This window comes from Anabas testudineus, chromosome 3, assembly GCF_900324465.2.
Source record: "Anabas testudineus chromosome 3, fAnaTes1.2, whole genome shotgun sequence".
Classification (NCBI taxonomy): domain Eukaryota; kingdom Metazoa; phylum Chordata; class Actinopteri; order Anabantiformes; family Anabantidae; genus Anabas; species Anabas testudineus.
The window spans coordinates 14,035,335-14,057,003 of NC_046612.1; the positions used below are offsets into that span (position 1 = coordinate 14,035,335).

The following is a 21,669-nucleotide window of genomic DNA, read 5'->3' on the forward strand; positions in this document are numbered from 1 at the left end:
TTTTAAGACATTTAGCTGAGAATGGGTTTTCACCTTATATCAGTCTGTCAGAAGGTATAAAATTGTGTTTTTAGATATTAAAGCAGATTGTCCTCATAAATTTGAGCAGTGGGATTTTAAATATGAAAACTAAAAGCTTTCTGTAGTTTCAGTACAGCGTCATACATCTGCAGACATTATGTTAGAAGCAGTTTCTACATCTTCTGATTGATAATATTCTGTCTTCAGTCCATTCATTTGTTTTGACTTTTTACTTTATGAGAAGCACATTGTTTTTAACTCAGTTTTAAGTGTTGAATGTCTTACATGACATTTCGTACTTTGTGTTTTGCTTCGCCTGGTCCACAGTCGAGCAGGTATTTTTTACACCCACAGGAATCTTTATCAAAGATACATTTTATTTTTCCCATCCAAAACGTGATAGCTCTAACCCTGTTGTCATCATGTGTTTATGCAGATTACAAAGTCCCAGTCTTTTTGAGTGTTGCACCTGTACAATAGACACATTGAGCATGCTCATTACAATCCTTACTCATACTGTTTGTGGCAGTAATTCTACATCTTTGCATATAACCTGGAGGGCAGGAAGAAAGTACTACTCTGAAAATTAGCATTAGTGAATCTTTTACCCCCATTCTACACAAATGAGAGCAAGGCCATTAACATTTGTGTGTTTTCATTATGTAAATGGTGTTAACGCATACTCACAAATTGCCAACAGGAAAGCAATAATTTTCTTCTAGTGATCATAATGTGTCCAAGTGCATCGTGTTGATTATGACACGCTAATTACATATCGCCTCGTCTCTTCTTCTCTGTCTTGCCCTACAGATTCAGAAAAACCAAGGATCTTTAATGGTAAGTTTTATTGCATTAGAATAGGGGGAAAGAAAATAGAGGTCTCCCACACTATACTCTGTTACTCTTGGTTGGCTCTTTCATTTAAAAAAAAAACAACCCTCAAATTGCATTTTGCAGTGAAATATGAGATCATGCTTAAACTGCTGGTATTACATTATGTGCCATTATGGGATAATAAAAACATGCAGCAGCTGAAGGATAGCTTTGCCTTAGCTTGCTGCATTTGATTAATTCAAGTAGATACTTTTTTTATAATGCTATTTATTGTCCCTATTGCCACAGAATTCCATGTAGGCTCACATGTTTTCTCCCTGTGTGTCTTCAATTCCAGCCTCTCCAGTTACTGCAATGCATCGTTGATGAGGTGAGTCGTCGTCTTATGTGCTTTTGCATCTAAAGTCAGTCCTAATGGCCCGGAAAGCTTATATTTTGTTTCCTAATGAAGCAAACCACTCAGGCGGCTTTGCTCCCCATTCACTCAACCCTTCACCCTATGCAACTGCCTCAGGCAATACACATATGCATACTCACATTACTGTAGAGGTTGGACCTGTCATGAGTGACGCACACTCAGAACACAGCTCTAAAATCTGCATATTACAGAGCCAATCCCAAAGCAGACAACATTTGTTTAACCGGGACTATTCTGATCTGATCTGCTCTGGATGTCTGTATAAAAAGGAAATAAACACTCACACAAACACAGAGCAGCTGCGTATTACAGCTTATGATGAATTTAGGTAAAATTATTCTTAAGTACCCACATCTTCTGTCTTTAACACACTCATAGGATTCATGTGCAAAGGCCATGCTACACAATCTGAGCCTTACCCTAGGAAGCTTTTTAATTCTTGATCTATGGACAACCTATTTTATTGTGACTCTCTGCTTTAATTTTCTTCAAAAGCAACAATCACAACCTTTCCCTTCACCCTTTTTTTTTTTTTCCTTCTTTTGCCCGAGTTCTTTGCTGACAAACGCTAATAGTAAAAATTCTATAACAGCCAGCCTAAACCAGCCTCCCAACGCTCCCATCACACATTAAACATACAATGCCACTTGTCCTTAACTGCCTATAGATTGGCCGTAATTAATAATTAAATGCTTTTGGTTGTAATGGATTGACCCAGCCTGAACTGTTCATTAGTCACCTAGACGTAGACATCACTCAAACTATTTTTCCTGTGCCCTTTGCCGTCTCCCCTTGAGGCGAGAGAACACTGTCTTTTGTCTCTAGCGAGCCAGCACCGCCTTGCTGTCCCAGCTAATGCAGTGTTTTGGAGGAATAGACATGAAGATGAGCACTCTTTAGAAAGATGATCATAGAAAATGAAAAGGTTTAGTACTGCACCTGAGTGAGGAAGTTATATATTCAGTAGAAAACCAAGACAAGTGATCCCACTCTTCCTAGTTTCTCACTAGTTCAGGACCTTTTACAACTTGTAGAACTGCATGGGGCATTATGAAGCCATTTGAGCTTATGTATTTATGTTTTCTTTTTAAAAAAAATACCCACATAAAATGTCAAAACTGGTCCAACGTAGTTGTAATTTAATGCTGAGGTATTTTACCTCACCACCATGGCAGGATAAATTGATAAATTACAGCTCAGTCACTGACATTTAGTAAGTGTTGTCCATTAGCATGTACTGTACATGTGAACCAAACACTTATATGATATGTGTGCGTGTGTGTGTGTTTGTGTGTGTGTGTGATATTGTGTGTGATTTATCCACTGGGGGTTTGAAAGTTGCTTCAATGGCTGAATGAGTAATAAGCTCCTGTGAGTGGGTCATTAATATTACTGTAGCTAGAGGTATATGTGGTGGAGGTCGGGGGCTGGGGTGGTGGAGTGTGACAGTATTTATTTATTTATTTATTTGTTTGTTTGTTTGTTTTTCTGTCACACACAAACACACATTGAGGCTTGGCTGAGAAAGACCAAAATAAATGCAGAGATGAACATGAATTTCAACAACTAAAAAGGTCGACAGATTTCCCCCGAGTGAATCTCAAATACAAATGAGCAACTTAGAGGAACAGTAGTCGGTCAAAGATTCTGAAATAATTATATTTCACAAAAACAGTTCAAAAGTAAAGTTGTTGATACCAAAGACAGTGGTGCCAATGCTCGTCATCCATTTTAACATATGTAAGTACATTTACACTGCAACAAAATTATCATATGCATGTTTTTAATGTTAGTTGGTGTCATTGTATGGCAGAGTAACATACTCAGTCTTTTCAGCCCTGGTCTTGAACAACAATCTGTCCCCCCTCATTAATGTGCCTCTCTCTTCTGTTTGTTGAATAGCAAGTGGCTCCACTAATAAAGAACTCCTACTTTATTTTCAAGCCTGTAATTACTGATCTAATTTTGCCTAATAATTGCTTCACGGCAATGACATGTATATTTACTTGTACCCTTGTACCCTCATAGTGTGTGTTCTGTCTCATAGTGGAACACTTTGACAACCAGAGGAATAATTCACTCAGACTAGCCACTTTCATCAGCCTGCTTGTCTTTTGTGCTATCGCCTGCTGCCACATCAAAGCTGCAGCGGTGTTCCTCTTAGCTGGAGACATGAATACATGCATAAATGTGGGTATTTGTGTTTGCAGAAAGGTGCATGTGCATGCAAATATGTGGGGAAAGTGCAGAGGGACATTTGTTGTATCAGATTTAGCCTACACAACACATAAATAATTTGTGTAGTCAACACTTTGCACAAACTGTGGGTCCGATTGATCGTGTTTGTGTGTGCGTGCATGCGCACCATAGTACAGTGGTTGCAAATTATTTGGTACTTTCCCTCTAAACGTCTTGGGGTGTGCAGTGCTCAAGGGCATTTGTTTGTGTGTGTGTGTGTGTGTGTGTGTGTGTGTGTGTGTGTGTGTGTGTGTGTGTGTATTCGCTATGACATATTGCTCATCCGACCGGCAGCAGCAGCGTGAAGTGCAGCAAGATTAGAAGAAACCCATTCCTTTGTTAATTTAAATGGGTTCATGCATCATGCTTTGCAGGAGACTGTCGATCAGAGCGTTAAGGAATGGCGAACACTGCCCAGAGGTGTTTTAATGTCACAGCAGGGCTTCAGATGTAAAGAGATTTAGGTCCCTGCATTTAAATAAATGCAATGTTGTGGACCCAGGCATTATAATTTTTGCAAAGTTGAGTAGCTGTTTTTGTTAATTTACCTGTTGGTCAACTTACTTTTCATATTTTCAGATAGTTTGTCTTGCATCTGCGGTAAACGTCTCTGTTTTGTGCACTTATTGGTGTGTCAGAATGCAGCTAGTTTCAGCAAGTGATATTTTAATTTTACACACAGCATAAAAAAAATACATAAACATATATAAAAGACAAAAATATGCTTTCTTAGAACCATATTCTTTTCTTTGTGTTGTTTTACTGTTGTTGTTTGTTTTTTTACTTCTTTGAGAACTAGAAACTTTCAGACACTACAAATAGTAAAATGCTAATCCTGTTCATTTACACATGCTATCCTATACTTTACTCTCTGCTAAAATTTGCTGGCATAGAAGTACAGAAGGGGAATACAATTGTTAACATAATACTGCTAATACTTTGCACTCTTCAACATTTTTTCTCCAAGGACAGTGGATGTGAAATAAGTGTACATTTTAAGAGATTTCCTGCTGACAGTGAAAGGTAGGGAAATAACTAGTATGGGAGTAGGGAAATGAATAGAGTAATTAGGTGTCGGGCATTAACAGAGGGTCAGTCTGACACAGCTGTTCTACATGACATGGTTCATAGACCCTCCATTGACAACTTGTAGCAAGCCTTACACACACACACACACACACACACACACACACACACACACTTTTCTTATTATTGTTCATTTGGCAGCTATTTTCAGATTTAGTCTGTTGGTGAGTTGATAGATCCACAAATTTTCATTACATTTATCCAACTTTATCCATCCTATTTTGCATCAATTTTAGTCTCTTGTTAATTATGAAGAGAATCTTGGACATTGTCTTCTAGTTTTAACACCTGACGAGACACAAGATTCTCTGAGCAGAACCAGGATATCTGGCCCTAACAGACTAAGAGACTTCAGTGCCATTTATATGTATGAATAGGAATTATTAATAGTATATTGTATGTGCTAATTGTGTTCCTTTTAGTTACTGTAACTGTAGTAATTGTTCTTTCAAGTTTTCATGTTCTTTCAGCCATGACACTACAGGTAATAGTGTATAGCTTTAAGGTCAAATGCCAATCTTCTAGTATGGGGTTGGATTTGTTGGTTTTATTTGCACCTCTGCTCAGAGTCCATTTGGTTTTAGAGCTGGTACAGGGACATACAGTATAACCAGCTTTACTAGTGAACACTGTTGATTTGACTTGTGGCTACTGCAGTGTCTTTACCTATAGTTATTGCTGTTTCCGTAGCAACCACTGAACCATACAAAAATGAACAACACTTTCCTGAGGTGTTCACTTCTTGCTCTGTGACACACATAAAGGAGCTGTGGACTGTGAATGGCTTTAGCCATCGGTTATATGTGAATATGGAGCTGGCAAAAGGACAACCTGAGGAAGTTGCAGTAAAACTGACTATATGATCAGAGAGCAGATCAGCACCAGTTCAGTCCTGGAAAACAGGGTTTGGCTCTTGTACTATAAGTGGGTTTCTCTTTACAGGCCACGTTTTCCAGTCTATATACAGTCCTTAAAAAAGTGTTGCAGCCAGATCTGTTGTTATTGCAGACTTACTATGCTGAGAGCCAGGACATCTCTATTGAGAAATGAGAAAAGATTTTACCTCATTCCTCACCTCAACTTTCATCTCACATAGTCCAAAGGTGTTTAACTGTAAACAGCTCAAGGATATCAGATTGATTGTTGTATTTAGATATTATTTTTGTGCTATCCTAAATATAGTTATAGTTATATAGGTTTCTTATTGTGAACTGGTTTAATAATTTTAAGATAATCTAAACTATCCTAGTTTAAATAAAACCCTGTGGATACATTCCACTTTTGTTATACTCAGTAATTTAAGTCAGGGCAGCAATTTATCATCGCTTAAAATGTTAAATTTATTTATTCTAAATTGTTTTGCTCTTTTTCACAGGATCCTCCAGTTCTTCCCGTCAGCCAGTTCAGTGAGAAGTTTGTTCACTTTATCACCCAGTGGTGAGTCAGTTGCTGTTTCTATTTAATGCACTTAGACGCTAAAATAATTTTAATTAATTAGATGGTCTTGTCTGTTTTCAGTGGTTGTTCAATGTGTAGTGCATTTGATTCTTGTTTGCACTAGCTTAATATGTTTGGCAAGGTCAACCAACAGAGCCCCACACAGTCACAGTGAACAATTACAAAGGGCGCAAACTGCGCCAAATTATTGTAGATGATTCAAAGCATTAAAGGTATACAATGGGATTAAAGTGCATTTGCATTTGCTTGTGTGTGTTCTTGCTTTGTGGTTCTAATGGTTTTAGCTATAATATTCAGTACAGCCAGTGTAGAATAAAAAGCTGCTCTGTTTTTTACAAGGAATGATTGATTTATCTGATGCCACAGGACAAAGATGTTTAACCTCCATTTGTCTCTGATTCATTAGCCTCTTATAACCTTTACAGTTGCACAAATATAAACCCAAACCACACGCAGGCGGTGTGTGTGTGTTTAGCACTCATTAGCTGCCTCTAATAGCTGTTGTTTATCCCCCATGTCGGCTTTATTTACTCAAACAGGGCACCTCTCTCTCAGGACGGGCTGAGGAGCGATGTCCTGCCCTGCTTTGGTGCAGAGCTAGCACTGTCTTCTCCCAGGCTGTTCTTAGAGGGTTATAGCTCATTCATGACTAACTGCAGTGAGCTCCTTGCACTAATTCAACTCAAAATCCGTGATATAGATGTACTTTAACAACAGTACTTTGTAAACCCCTCAGACTTTTCTATGTAAGACAGTTGTATTAGTTTTTAGAAATGTCCAATAGGCCTGAAGCAGAAGAAGACAGAAATGTTTGACTAATCAACAATAATAAAATGTTAATATTGAGGACGATGTCAAACATGCTAGACCTGAAAGACCTGATTTTATGATCAGTGGCTTTCAGACACTATCTGCTTATTACCACTTCATTCAAACTGTCACTGGAGAGAGACACACACATTTACATTGAATTGATGTATGAACTGCTTCATTTTTTGTGCTCTAGGAAATATTAAGATATAATATCACTAATTAAAATTAGAAAAATAAATAAATAAATAAATCTGCTGTGTTTATTGGGTTTCTTGAAACCTTGTCTTTAAGTTCCTGTTGCTCCTCTTGAATATTTGTTTATAAATGAAAATTATGCTGTTGAAATGAAAATTAGAACCAGCATTTGTGTTCTTGCAACCACATTTTGAATAGTGAATATTAACTATTTGTATTTTTTTTATTTCATTGTCAGTATGAGGCGGCAACCCAAAGAGAGACCTGCCCCTAATAAGCTCATGGTAAGTTAACCCAGCGTTCCATTAAACATCTCCAAGGACCACAAAATATATGTTTTAAATGACTAAGTGTGATCATATTAATGCATTACAATAAAATTTCAATTAAGCATAATTTCATTATATCTGTACCTTTTGGAAGATTGAGATGTTTTGGGTCAAGGACCCTTGAAGTTGGCATTGCTCTGTAGAAACAACAGTAATGAACTCTTTGCTACCAATGAAAGACGTCACAGAGAGTTCAGGGAAAAACCTTGAGATAGGATTAAGACCTTCTTCAGTAATTATTCATTCAATTCAGTGCATTGGATCTAACCTGAATGAATAAGGCCTAGCAGCTGTACAAGAGTGAATTAATTCTGGTTTACAAAACTAAGTTATATAGCCTAATGAAATTTGAGCAAAGCACAAAAGGATCGCATATGCCTGCATCACCAAAAAAGTGTCCCTAATACCATTTAGAATGAACTATACAAAACATAATTAATTCTCAAAATCTTAAATGTATGTGGTTATGAAAATGACCTGAAGTCCCAACTGAAAATTATAATTGGATACACCATGACTACTTTATGGCATTCAAAAATATAACTCACTATATCAGTTCACTGGGTGAGTCAAGGAAGAATTTGGATGGTTCAACAGTCCATGCACCTGTTTCCTCTAGAGAACATTTTACTATATACTAGAACATTAGATAGAGATGCACCAATTGAACGTCTAGAGATCAGAACGGGCTGGTTTTGAGCTTGATCAGCCGTGACCTGCCGAATGGTCTAAGATGTTCTGATTACATTTACAAGAATTATGGTTCACATCATGCACTAGAGTGTGGTGAATATTTCCACTCGTCGTTCATGGAGCTGTTTGTCCGCTTCGCTCCCCAGCTCAAAGTCGTCACTCTGGGTTGGGCTTAGCCATCTTCAGGCTCGCTGTGTGAGAGGTACTGGAGGGAAATAAGAACAGGACATAGTGCGGTGATGCTACTTGCTTTTTGTAAAAAGGAGCTTTGTCCAAATACCGCCTGCGCACATGCACACAATTAGACAAAAAGTAACATCACCGATACACAGCATGTCGTCTGCAAGGAAGTTATTTACTGCGTGAAGAGAGGAGGCTTGTATTTTAGAAATACCTGTAAAGTCACAATAAGGCGCGTGAAAGAGACCCTGAAAACATTATTTAAGTAATTTAATAGTTGAATCTTTAAAGTACAGTTACAATATTTATTAAAGAAAAGATTGTGTATGCTGTCAATTATAGGTCTAACAAAGATAAGACATCGTAATTGGCCAAAATCAGTAAATATCTGACTCTGCTGTAGTTGGGTTTTATGAATAATGGAGTAGACACCAGTCATTTCCAGTAATTCCTGTTAGTACTGGAATCTCTCCCCATGTGGACTTCATGGTTTTTGCTGTTCTGACATTAGCACACAAGTTTGTACAAACTGCCTTTTAAGAGTTGCAACACGCTCTGGTTGCTGTGTTAGGACCAAGGACAGTGACAGTGAGGTCCACAGAGAGAGGGGGGTGAAGGGCTGGAGGGTGTAAATGCAGAGCTGCTAACAGTTTGTATGTTCACAGTCTCACACCAGAAAGGAGGGTTAGAGGGAAATGTTGTCTAGACGCTCCATGGGAATTCTTGCCCCCAGAACAAAGTGGTTTTCTTTAAGGGGAGATGTACCACGTACCATGTACGTCTTCTTTGGAGGAAGTTCAGCTTGTTGTTTGCTGTATGCTGCAGCTTGTATGACTTGTTCACCTCTGAACACAACTTACATCATTTGTGTTGAGCGTCACCTTTAACTCCAATAATTAATAACTGTTTGTGTGTGTGTGTGTGTGTGTGTGTGTGTGTGTGTGTGTGTGTGTGTGTGTGTGTGTCTAAGTCTGTTTGTAGAAGTGCTCCAGGGGAGAGGATATGGTTTTTACTTCTTAGGAAAACCGTTCATCTTATACTTATTTACACATGTACATAAATAAATGCAAAAATAAAAAATCACTTTGACAAAAATTTTAATGCAAAAAAATAATTTCATTAATTTTGAAACAAGGCTGTAACATAAAGTTAGGTGCTGTAAATACTTTCTGGATGCACTGTACTTGATGAGAATGACTTGTGTGTCCTCCATGTCTCGGCTTTAATGTACCTAAAGAATAAGGGGTATAACCAATATCAGATAGCAATACTTGCCAGTGAATAGGCAGTATGTCCCTCAATAGATGAAAACACTTGATCTGGAAGCTCTTTAAACACAATTAGTAAAAAAAAAAATCCAGTACTTCTTATCAGTGATGTCTACACTGTAAGTATTCCTACACAGTATGTTTCCCATAGTTAGGCATTAGAGATTATCAATAGACAGATGAATAAAAAGACCTAGAGAACGTGAGCTTTCAGTCAGAAGCACCAGGCGTAAAGGATGTTGTAATGTATTGTTAAGGAGCAACGTTTCCATCTGTGGGCTTCAGTTTTATTTGTATTTTGCTAGACGTACATACACACTTACACTGTGTGGGCACAGCTGATGGTAATGCACCAATAAGTGGATGTAACCAGTATTAAACGAAACAGAATCGCTTAGAAAGTGACTGCAGTTGTTGCGTTATGTGCAGCATCTGTACAGTCTATCTTTGATAACTAGAAAGCATATTTGTTGCTTTCTTTAAGAAAATGTCTTCTACATATATGGATTTTTTATATTTATTGTTGATAATTATTATTTGCAGTGAAACACCATGTTACTTTAACATCACCGTCCCTTGTGGCATTTGAATTTGCCTCCTCATTTTCCTCTGCCCCACTTTTTTCATATTCATTGTAATGCCTCTGTGCTCTTGTTCAAAATTTCATAGTTCCCTCCATCCCTCCCTTGTTTCCTTTACCTATATTTTCGTCCTCCTGTAGGCCTTTCATTTCTTCCTCTGCCCATGGTGAACTGAGATATAAGGTCATGGATGCCTGCCTTTGTGGCACCACTGCTGATTGTCTTTTTCATTCCCTTCTTTCTCCCCACCTCTCACTTTACCTCCCCATTCCCCCAGCCTCCTGAGTACATTAAAACTCTTTACCTATTCTATCTGTATGTTAATGCACCTAGCCACAGCTTCCCTTTTCTCCTCTCCCCCTGCTGTACAGAAGTGCAGCCATTTGCTCTTAGTTGTTATCTATGCAACTACTTTCTCCTGGAAGGTAATGTGGACAATCACACAATGGTGTAGACACTGAGCAAATAATGTTGTTTTATGACCATACAAGCTCACCTAGTAGCTCTGGTTTGCTCATCAGGTTTCGGCATGTGGTTTCTCTAATCACTGGTATAGCTTTTATTGACGTCATTATTGTCACTGGGATTTTATCCTATTAGACGTTCTTTAAAGGGTTGCTATTTGATTGCATCCCTGCTCTTGATGGGTTCGGTCCCTGAAGCTTGTCTGAAACAACTGGAATACTGCATTCCAATAATATTTTGTTCTGTTCACTTTAAATTTGTTGGTATTATAATACATATGAATAAAACATGAAATAGTGACAGCAGAAATGAAGTTAATGAGAGCAGAAGAAGCTTGACTGAGCACTTCACCTTTTTTTCAGTATTTACTTTTTATCTTTATGAACTTTACATTGTTGTGTTGTGAGTTTATAACAATGAACAGTGTGTAACAAGTAAATCAGTGGCTTGTGATTTGATACTTTACCATAAAACCTCAGCACCAGTGGAAATGTTGAGTTGATCTGAGCCCAGATGGCTTACACCATGACTCATAGTGTGTTTGTCGTTTTGCTGGTCACTAATGAATCAAGAAGCTTTGTCTGGCTGTGTCACACTCAACACTTGTATCAGTAAGATTTCTGTCACCTTTCTTCCCATTTCTTCTACGTTCTTTTGTTTGTAAAGACACATGATGAGCCATCAGAGAGGAAAGTGAGTGTGTTTTTCTCTCCTTATACTAATGCATCTTTCATTGACGACACCCTATCCTGTCATCATAAACTAATGGAGTCAGTTGAGGAGACTTTCCACTGGCCTGCTCCCAGGACATTAGCCGCAGGTATTTGGTGATGACCTGTCCTGTCTGAGGTTTCTTGCTTTTGGTTTGAAACAGCCTGTCTCCTCACACTTCTCCTTAAATACGGGACCTTACCTATGTGCAGCACCTGTTGTTTTATTTTTAGAATTTTAAATGTATTAAGGAGAAGGACAAAAAAAAGACAGAAAATCTAGTGTTTATGTCTCATTACATTTGGCAAATTATATTATTTATTGTAGAACCAAATGCAAAAGGTGTAGCATTATTTTGTGTTGATGTGTGCTTGTTTTATGTACGTTAATTTTTGTCTTTTAGAGAGAACACAAAACAAGAGTGATGATCCCCATACCCTTATATTCTTTGTCATTTGACTGACATCTCCCTACCCCCCATCTTCTTCATCATCCCTCATTCCCCAGCCAACAGCCTTCACACAGCCTTTTAGCACCCTTGTCAATGCTGCCCCCTTATTCTGCTTTTCTATTCATAGACGTGCTCACACACACACAAATTTCATCGCCCCCTTTCAACCCTGGAGACACCAGATGAGCCCCGCGCTTTTTCACAAAAGAACCCCTCCAGTCTCTGACTGTTCCTGAGTCTGGTCTTGGCTTAGATAAACACAGACATAGAAGCGTCAAGTTTTAACGACATATAGCACCAGTATTGAAAACTGATGATTTTTGAAACAAACTTTACTACTACTATTACTATTAATAATACTTAGTTTAAATCAATTGCTTCATATATAGACCAACAACCAGGGCAGCATGATAACCTCTGACTCATACTGTCTGTTTTGTTTGTTTTGTTGGTTTTTGTTGTTATTAGACATTCAGACTATTATGATCATGCCTACTTACTGCAGAGAATTTCTGTCTTTTTCATAGAAATGTTCTGATTTATTTGTTCAGTTAGTTATTTGCTCAGCAGCCAAATTAAGTAAAGAAATCCTGATGTCCCTGACTCACTGAACTGGAATAAAAGTAGCAGGTCGAGCCAATCATTTAGCCTCATTTCCTGTTTATGAGCTTGAATTCTTCAGCTGTGATGGAGCTTGTTTTCATAAAGCTCATGTAAAGACATCAATGTCAAGAACATTTGTCTTTACATGAGCTTTATGTGGGTGATGTTTTGCATGACTTCTATTTAGCTGTTCCTAATGTTTACATCAGTACATGTGCAAAAAAGCTTTTCACAAGCTTGTTTATTTATCATTGCACCTCTTTGGGGTCTTTCTGTCTCTAAAATTACAGGTATGTCTTCCTAAAACGTTTTTGTCTGCACCACCATCTTTCAGTCTTGGGTGTTAAAGTTAAGTGAAAAATTTAAAAAATATATGTTTGAAATAATTTAGAAAATGTCACTAATAAATAGTTTTACCAACTTATTCTTAAATCCATGTCTAACTTTTTTTTTTTTTTGTTTAGATATAGGACAATAAATTATATAGGTTTTCTGTGAAGTTAAAAAATCTGTTCATCTGTTCATTTTGACAGTGATGTTAGACAGCAAGGGATTGTTTTCTCACAGTGTTACTTTACACAGAAAACATGGGTAACGCTAAGATAGTTATTAATGTCATACTACTTTTCTCATACATTTCATTTTTCTTCCACTTAACATGACCGATCACATTATTGCATAATTATGCTATAATCATGGTCATGGCTAACTACCTCTGTTGGTCTGCCTGACATGAGCCTCTCCTAAGAAAATTCTGCATGTTTTCCCGCTCCTGTCTGCGATTCTTTTCTTGACCAGACAGTAGGATTTGTTAGTTCAGCAAAAAGCTATAATCTCTCTTCAGTTTTATCTGCCACTTGCATTTGATTGTGAACACATGCTAGCTCCTCACCAATGAGAGTGAAGCCTTAAACTGCTACAGAAGACTTTTTGCTATTTTGTTGGTTAGGTAATCCCACTAGGCTGTGACCATGATGGTGCTCTCAAGGCCACTTTATGGTCTGTCCGAACTAGCTTGTTAGACATTTTGGTCGCGTGGAGTTAAAAAAAAGCTGGCTCTACGTGAATAATTGTGCACATTCTCAGACAGTGTCAAGAAAATCCTTGGCTGCACAATCAGCTGGAGTGGGTTTAAATGTTACATTAGCACTAGATGGTTTGCAAAGTAGCGCTAGATGATTTGATCATTACGTTTAGAGGGGAAACAGCACGATAACACTCCTAAGCTACCTAGCGCAGCACACTCACACTTTTCATTCATACACACACAAACCAATGCCTGCCAGTTTCCAGAGGGAGCTAGTGATTAGCATGTAAATCTGTAAAGACCTAGTTATTCTATCTACCTCTTCACCCTTCTCTCTGTCTCACACACGCTATGTTTCCTCTAACACTTTAATAATGAGGTGATGACCATTCTCTTGTTTTAATTGCCTCAAACTCCTTTTAATTTCTTCTGAGGGTATTAATCATACGTAGAGTTATTTAAAATCGCATAAATTAATCTTAGATTAAACAGACCCTTCAAAAGCTTCAAACAATTACAGAGTTAGGTAGAATTCCCCCTGGATTTAGGCCATTTTTATTTGAGCAGAGCAGTTGCAGGTGATTATCCCATTTTGATGTGGCCAGACGGTGATTAATGTAACTTGTAAATGAGTCCTTCCTCTGTCCGCCTGCTGCTACAGCAGAAAGTCAGAACACCTTCAATGACCTAACTACAGAGTTGTTATTCACTCTGTATTAATAACTTTTCCCTTACAGGTTTCATACCTAATTTAAGGTTTAGGAAATTTAATTATTAAATGTTTGTGTGTGTGTGAGACAGAGAGAGAGAGAGAGAGAGAGACAGAGGATGTATGTTCAAGAATGTATTCAATGTCTGTCAAAAATGATGATGTGGTGATGATTGTGCAAATAGAAAGTTTGAAATGGGCTCAAAGGTGTTTTAATTTCATGTGGCCCATGATGGGCCAGTTAGTGTTAACTGTCATTCCAGGTTGCCGATGGAACACTACATTTTAGAGAAAGGCCTGAGTTAATATTGTGTTTGCACTGTGTCTTTGGCTTGTGTGATGATAAACCATGTAGCTTCATCCAGGTCAAATTCCAGCAGATGTCTTTGGGCTGTCAGGGTTAATTTCTGGAGCAGAGGTGGAGAACTGGATTTTTAAAAACATCACTCAGGACTTCCTTATTTATTTCTGTATCACTCCCTCTCTGCTGAGGCAAGGAAGAATGATGGATGAGATGGGTATTCAGTACATAGGGGCACCCAGGAGCGTCCACTCGGCCCGTCTCATACCGACACACACACATACACGTTCGCACTGATATGAGAGTAATTAACCTCAGACTGTGTTAACCCCAGCTGCCCATTAGAAGGACAACAGGATTGATGGGGCTCCCCCCAGTCCTTCAAAATCTCTACAATTTGTGCAGGATTAGTGCAAACTAGAAAGTGTTACCATTTTCCTTTAAAATATAAAACACCAGACTTAACGTGGTGATTGAATGCTCACAGTAGAAGGTAATGAAGTAGTAAGCAAACGTGTTATTATGGATTCACAATACCATAGAAACAGTGTACATTGACCCTCAGTGTGTTTTTATTGTTTAACATATTTCCTGTGTAACCACAAATAGATGAGAAGGATCTCAGGAGGGAAAAAGTGGACCATCATGCCAGAATGTCCTACTTTGTAGCTAATCTTACATTGTCTGGACCAGTTTGAGTGTTGCTTGGGGGTTTTCAGCGTTGCAACGCACAGCCGAGAAGAAAAAGCCAACAACAACGCTTCTCACCTTGGAGTCACTTTAAGCATCAAATCTGAGTCGAACTAGGAAAGTAGCTGTTAGAGTGGGATGTGATTTTCATATTGGTTTAATTTGCTTGTTTGATTTTAATTTACAGCTCTACAGTGAATAAAATGTGTAAAAGTAGTTTGAGGATGTTTAGGTCAACAGAAAAAAAAACTGTTTTATGATCATATGTTAGAAGATGGGCTTATCCCTGACACCTGGTTATGAAAGTGCAGTGAAAAGTTGGTTACAGATGGACGGAGATGCTGCATCATATTAAAATAGGCATAGCAGTGCAAGTGGGGACGACATGTCGAGGTGTCCTTGGACAAGACCGAACATCGACACCCTACAGTAGAGCCGTCATCTACTGCAGCTGTCTAATAACAATTTCCCTAAGAGGATCAATAAAGTATTTATTATCATTATGTCATTATCATCATTTAGAAAGAGAGAAAGAACAACAAAGTTTTTATGATTCATCCAGAGGGGCCACGAATGTGGATATACTCTGTAACCCTGTTGAGCTGCAGAGATGTTTCACCCAGAACTACAGATGTTAACCACATCAGCCCTACAGTTGAATACCAGGAGGTCACCAAAGTCAGTAGGCTTCATCCTCTGAGGATCATGAATGTCTGAAACAAAAATTATAGCAATCCATCCAGTAGTTGTAGAAATATTTTAGTGTGGACCAAAGTGGTGGACTGACTAACTCGTATTGTTTTCTATAGAGACATGCTGCTAGCATGGCTAAAACTTTAATGGGAAGTGTTCTCTGACACTTTCTAAATTACTTCACATATTTTCTGACATTTCTCACTGCAGGTTTTTGTTACTTATCTGCTGAAATATAAAACCACATTCATACATCTGTGGTTGACCTGATAGTGGGTTACACACTGCATAAGCCTGGATGATTTATTGGTCGAGTTCCAATTGTGACCTTAAATAGCCAAGCAAGTCTTTATCCACAAATCCCTTGTTGAGACTGATCTTCTTACTTAGACCTGAACTCCTATTAACAGTGTACAACAGTGACAGTCTCTTGTTGTTAAGGACAGCTATCATTGAAATCAGTGTTGACAAGTTCATTTAAGCAGGCAGGCCACAGCGTTGTTTATCTAATTGGATACCTAGACACCGCAAATAAAATTCATGGCCTCAGTTGACTTGTCTCATTTACAACCTCTTCCCCTCTCACCTCTGATCCTTCTGTACCCTCTCTGACCCCTGGCTCTGGTCTGGTGAGTCTCCCAGATGAGGCTGGTGATTGGGACGGTTGTCATTGAGAGATCACTTGTGACATCTCTGTTTCAGTCCTGCAGCAGTATCGAGTGAACAGTGCCAGCGGTTAACAAACTTGATGAGCTGCCAGTCAACAGACTTGTCATGTTTGTTGTTGTTTTCTAGATTTCTTTGAATGTCATTGTTGAAGAAAATTGGAAAGTTAAACCTTATTCCTTATACGTATTTCTTCTGTCATTTTTTAATGGACAGATATGGATTTATTACTGCCACTGCTACATTTTATGACAAAGCTCGTTTTACAGCTGGTTATAACTCATGTTGACCATTAAAGTCCAAAGATATTTGGAACACGCCCTTACTTAAACATTTAGCATTTAAAACTAAATCTGTTGGACATTAATATTTAAGAGGATTGATGTTCCTGTTTATTTGTGTTTTACTATTATTTCATGAATCGTCGTTTAGAATAATTGTTCAAATAGAACTAAACAATAAGTTTCACATAATGGTGTAATAACATCTGTGGCTCCAATCTGTCTGATAATAAAAATAATATTGCACAACAGGTATAAAAATGTAACTTTGATAGCTGTCAGAAGATTGTTTTCATGGGAAAGCTCATTTTCTGTGCTTGTACAGACATTGGAGGCAGCAGATATTGATTGTAAATTATTGAAATATGACATTTTTGTGTAAAAGAATACTGAAGTAAAAAAACATTTTTTCAGCACATTTGCAAAGATTCATAAGGGAAGATGTTAATGCCTAGGTTTTGTCTTTAAAGTGTATTTACTCGATGCATTTAAGGCCACATTCTCTGCATATACAAAATAACAAAATAAAAAATGATAAATTAACAACAACAAACCTTCACTTCAACAAGCTATAAAATGTTTCTTATGTATTTGTCATACATCTGTATTGCAAGTTCACATTTTTCAAACAAAACATTTTTCTAAAGATGTTAATTTATGGTATATAAAACCCAAACAGACAGAAGTAAAAAAATGATTGAACTCTTGTGTTCTCCTCTCCTTTTTTTAGGATCATTCCTTCATCACACAGTATAATGATGGAAATGCAGAGGTGGTGTCGATGTGGGTTTGTCGCTGTCTCGAGGAGAGGCGAGCTCAGCAGGCTCAGGGACGCATCTGACGTACACCTGTGATGGACCAGGATATTTGATCCCAAACCTTGGACACTTCGGCGTCAGGGTAAAATACGTCCATATGCACCGTACAAGTGACTTTATGTAAACGGACAAAAATCACTAGATGTTCAATACTTTTTGGCAGTAATTCTTGATTCAGCTACACTTGTGCACTGTGTGAAGAGCTTACATCCTTTGAACTGAGGATCAGTCCCTGCAGCCAGCTATGTCTCCACTCAACAGCTTCGTCCTTTTTCAGGAGTGTACAGAAATGCATTGAGCAGCACAGACTGAGGAATGGAGATAAATGTTCCCGATTTGAAGAATCTGTTTACAACGAACTTGAAAGCATAAGGCTGCAGTACAGTGACAGATTTGTGCTCCTTTTGTAGGATGGCATCTCAAATAACTGTCTTCTGCTTCACTGTTCATGTTTTTTTTTATTGTTGTTGTTTTTTTTGTTTGCTACTAACTGCCCATATGTGTGCCTGTTTATCCACTGATGTCATTTATTACCTCAGCAAACTTGTTGGTTGTTGCATGTCGTTGCAAGATTTATCCTCAAAAATGTACCTGTGGACTAGACTATTTGGATCAAATTATTTCGAAACTTTGTGATTCCCTCACAGAGTTTAGAAATCATTTGATTGGATATTAACTTTATGGATAACAACAAACCAGAACCACCAGTGAGACTGAAGAAAATATTGACACAACCTCACTGACCAAACAATAAATTGTTCACACTCATCAGGATTCGGCTCTTAACTTGGTTAAATATCTTTAATTTCATTCTGCAGAGACATGTGGTCGATGATGCTCTTGGAGAGGAAAATGTACAGAAGCAGATTTCCCCTTTAATTCTGTTTTGATTTATTTTTGTAGAATTTAAAAAAATCAGACCAAAACCTTCATAATCACCATATGTCTTTTTCCCATTATAAACTAATGCTTTTCTTCATTTTAAGTTATTGTTTTATCTACATTGTCACAAGTCAGCATCATATTGACTCTATGTTACTTTCCATGTATAAATTATGTTATTATTGTATTATTATGCTATTATTGGATTGTCTAATGAATAGAGAGGCAAACATTTATGCAGTGCTTCTAACACCAAACACCATTAAACCAAATGGTGAATTTTATGGCATTTTCATGACTAAGGCAAAGATAATGGGTTAAGTGACTAAAATGAATTACTTTGACAAGCTCTTTATGTGCAGCTGAAGAAATGTATAGTGTTCAAGTGCATTTAAATACAGTTACTGCCACAAAGGCAACGTAAAAGCAGCCTACAGTGTGAAATGTAATGCCAAGACCCAAAGCACCAGTTTATTATACACTGATGTGCAGTTTTTTTCCCAGTACAGCTTGTGGTGGTTTTACTTTCTGTTATGGTTAAAATAATCACTGGCCTTTAATAAAACTCATGTGAAAATGAGAACCCAGTTGTTGTTTTTATCCACATTGCTCCATCATGTTATTACATGTACATGTAATACACTTTATTTTATCAGAAATGTCAAACCAAGTAATGAAAAGTACATTTATATACCTGCTCAGGATACTTACCCCAGTAAGTGTATTATTGGGTTGGATGTTTTTCATCTTCTCTTCATGATATCCCATAGATCAAGCACAGCACAGTGGGTAAATATTTCACTTAACCCGTAATTATTCTAGAAGATATGAGAGTTTCCCTTTTTGAATTAACTTATTTAACTTTAAATTACTTAAAATGTAACTTTATTTTTACTTTTTTTTTTTACATTAAATTATCATTTTTCAGACGCAGTAGTATTGTGATTATACTATCAATTTGGTGGCAATCCTAGCATCATGTAATTACTTCTATGAGACATACACATGACATTAAATTGGTCTTAAATGAAGCAGAAGCTAAAAAGAAATTTGTGTAATAAGGGTGCATGGCTGCTCATGAACACTTGTTGATGTGAAATACTGTGTTTATATATACATTTATTTTTTGTGTTTTTGTTTTGTTTGTTTTTTTCCTGAACCACAAAGCATTAAATTATGAGCATAAATAATCAGCATTAAAAGTAGAGCTGTGGTGTTTTTGGCTGATTAACACCACCTCCGTGTTGGCACATATTCTAACTGTAATGCACAAATAAAATGTATTTAAAGAGAATAAGACTTTTGCTCTTCACTCATAATCATAATTTAGTATATTCAAGAATGCAGTATGTAAGAGGATATTGTAGTAGTAGTCAGATATTACCATCTCACATTTATTCTGCTGCTCAATTCATGTTTCAGCTTTAATTTGAGAACTTTCAAATTCACATATTATGCTCCTTTTGTGTCTTTAAAAACAAGTCCTTGATTGAATTCCCCGAAACGTGTACACCGTCATGCTGAAAACACTTTTGGTGTGATGACCACTCCGGCAAAAGGATTGGGTCCCTGAGACTCGACAATACGTCGTTTCGAGCACAAACTTTGAATGGACCACTCAGGGAGTGTGCACGTCTATACTTGGTGTGTGTCTACATTCACCATAGAGTCGTATAGATGCTATGGACACTTTATAGTTTAGGCAAGAAAGGCGTAGATTAGCAACATGTTCTCATGTCTATAGAAATGTCTCATGTCTCATGTCTATAGAAAACAATCTGTTTGCAGTTACTTACAACAAGTATTTCCTTTTTTCAGATTATAGAAAGATAAATATTTGGCAATTGATTACACATTCATGAAGGGAACATTTGTTGCAGGACAGCTTTAGTTTTAGCTTAATGTGAAGTACATGCAGCCAGCTTGATGGTGTTTAAATTCAAATTATAATAAGACATGAACTACCTTTAGGACGGGGCCTAAAGTATATAGAAAAATGAAGGTCTCTTCATTAATACGTTGACATTTTCATTTCTTGACATAAAATGACCCAAACCTATAAGCACCTTGCCATCATAAGTTCAGTTACAATTTGCATTTCATAATTAATCATAGTCAACCTTTAATTAACATTGGCCTTATTCATAGTTGCTCGTTTGTGCATTAACCTCTGGAAAATGGTTAAAACAACGATATTATGATCCTCAGCAGGATTCTGTTGTTTTTCTCTCTCTCTCACATTGAATGTGCTCTATTCTGCCTTTTCCAGATTTTTCCTTTCCTGTTTTATGTTGATACACGGAAACAGGCAAAGTCTGTTTTAAGAAAAGCTAAGGCACAGATTAAAATGATCAATAATAACTAAATGGATTGCTGGGACATTTTGTTAAGGTTCTCCAGAAGAAGAATCATAATATACTGTATTTGCTGATCGACAGTTTATGTTCAGAGTAAATTATTCTCACAATTAGGACGGTTGGTTTGCCAAATAAAAAAACATTTAAAAATGTTTGACTTTTTGTTTAGTTGCATGATTTGTGTGAAGTAATAAGTTGAATTACACAGACGCTAAATGTTAAAATTGATGTTAATGAGCTGTGTTTTTTTATTAGTATTAATATTATCATCACTAGGGTTTGTTATACTTCTACCAATGAGTGTCATTCACAACTAAATGAACAAAGAGCAATAAAGGTTGTCTGGTAAACATGATATTAGCATTTCACTAAACAAAGTCTATGGGTTCTTTAAACAGCTGCCATTCAACAGCAGCAATTCATTCCTTGCTTTCTAAAACAAAACGAATGAATACATTTGTCCAAATTTCTGTTTTGTCTTAAGCAAAAATAGTTACAATCTTAAGAAAACATACAACAAAAATAAATTAATGTTGAAAAGAAGAAATAGATTTACTTTTGTCCTCCATGAGCTTCCATACAGACAGTCATAATTTTGTCTGTTTTGGGAATCATCTTCAGAAAAGTAGGTTGGAATTTTGATGAAGATGATGTGATCAGCAATAATATCCCTCAAATTTTGAGCAGACGGTGGTGACAGTCACTGAAGACCCCAAATTCATTCTCATGCTGTGTTGTTAGGAAGGTCTGGCTGGGAAGACGAGAACTTCTGTCTTGGATAGATGGAGCTGAAGATGCCTTTCTGTCATCCAAACAGAGGTGTCAAGTAGACAGGCAGAAATGTATGTCAGTGTTTCTGGGGTTTCTGCTTCAAAAACTGTTTAACTTAGGTTGATAATAC

General features: G+C 37.3%; 1 protein-coding gene across 2 annotated transcripts in view; it reads left to right on the forward strand.

The window, feature by feature from the left end:
• Positions 1-17,885, forward strand: part of map2k5 (mitogen-activated protein kinase kinase 5) — a 45,708-nt gene extending 27,823 nt beyond the window's left edge. The window contains exons 18-23 of one of the 2 annotated variants that reach the window (XR_003299903.1): positions 832-858; positions 1,193-1,225; positions 5,973-6,034; positions 7,302-7,347; positions 17,442-17,611; positions 17,807-17,885. Coding sequence is in view for 1 of the 2 variants with exons in the window: in XM_026378356.1 (XP_026234141.1) it covers positions 832-858; positions 1,193-1,225; positions 5,973-6,034; positions 7,302-7,347; positions 17,442-17,552 (279 nt within the window). In the remaining variant the exon portion in view is untranslated. Of the gene's footprint in view, positions 1-831; positions 859-1,192; positions 1,226-5,972; positions 6,035-7,301; positions 7,348-17,441 lie in introns of both variants that reach the window. The other variant, XM_026378356.1, reaches the window with a different exon arrangement.
• The last annotated feature ends 3,784 nt before the right edge of the window (positions 17,886-21,669 follow it).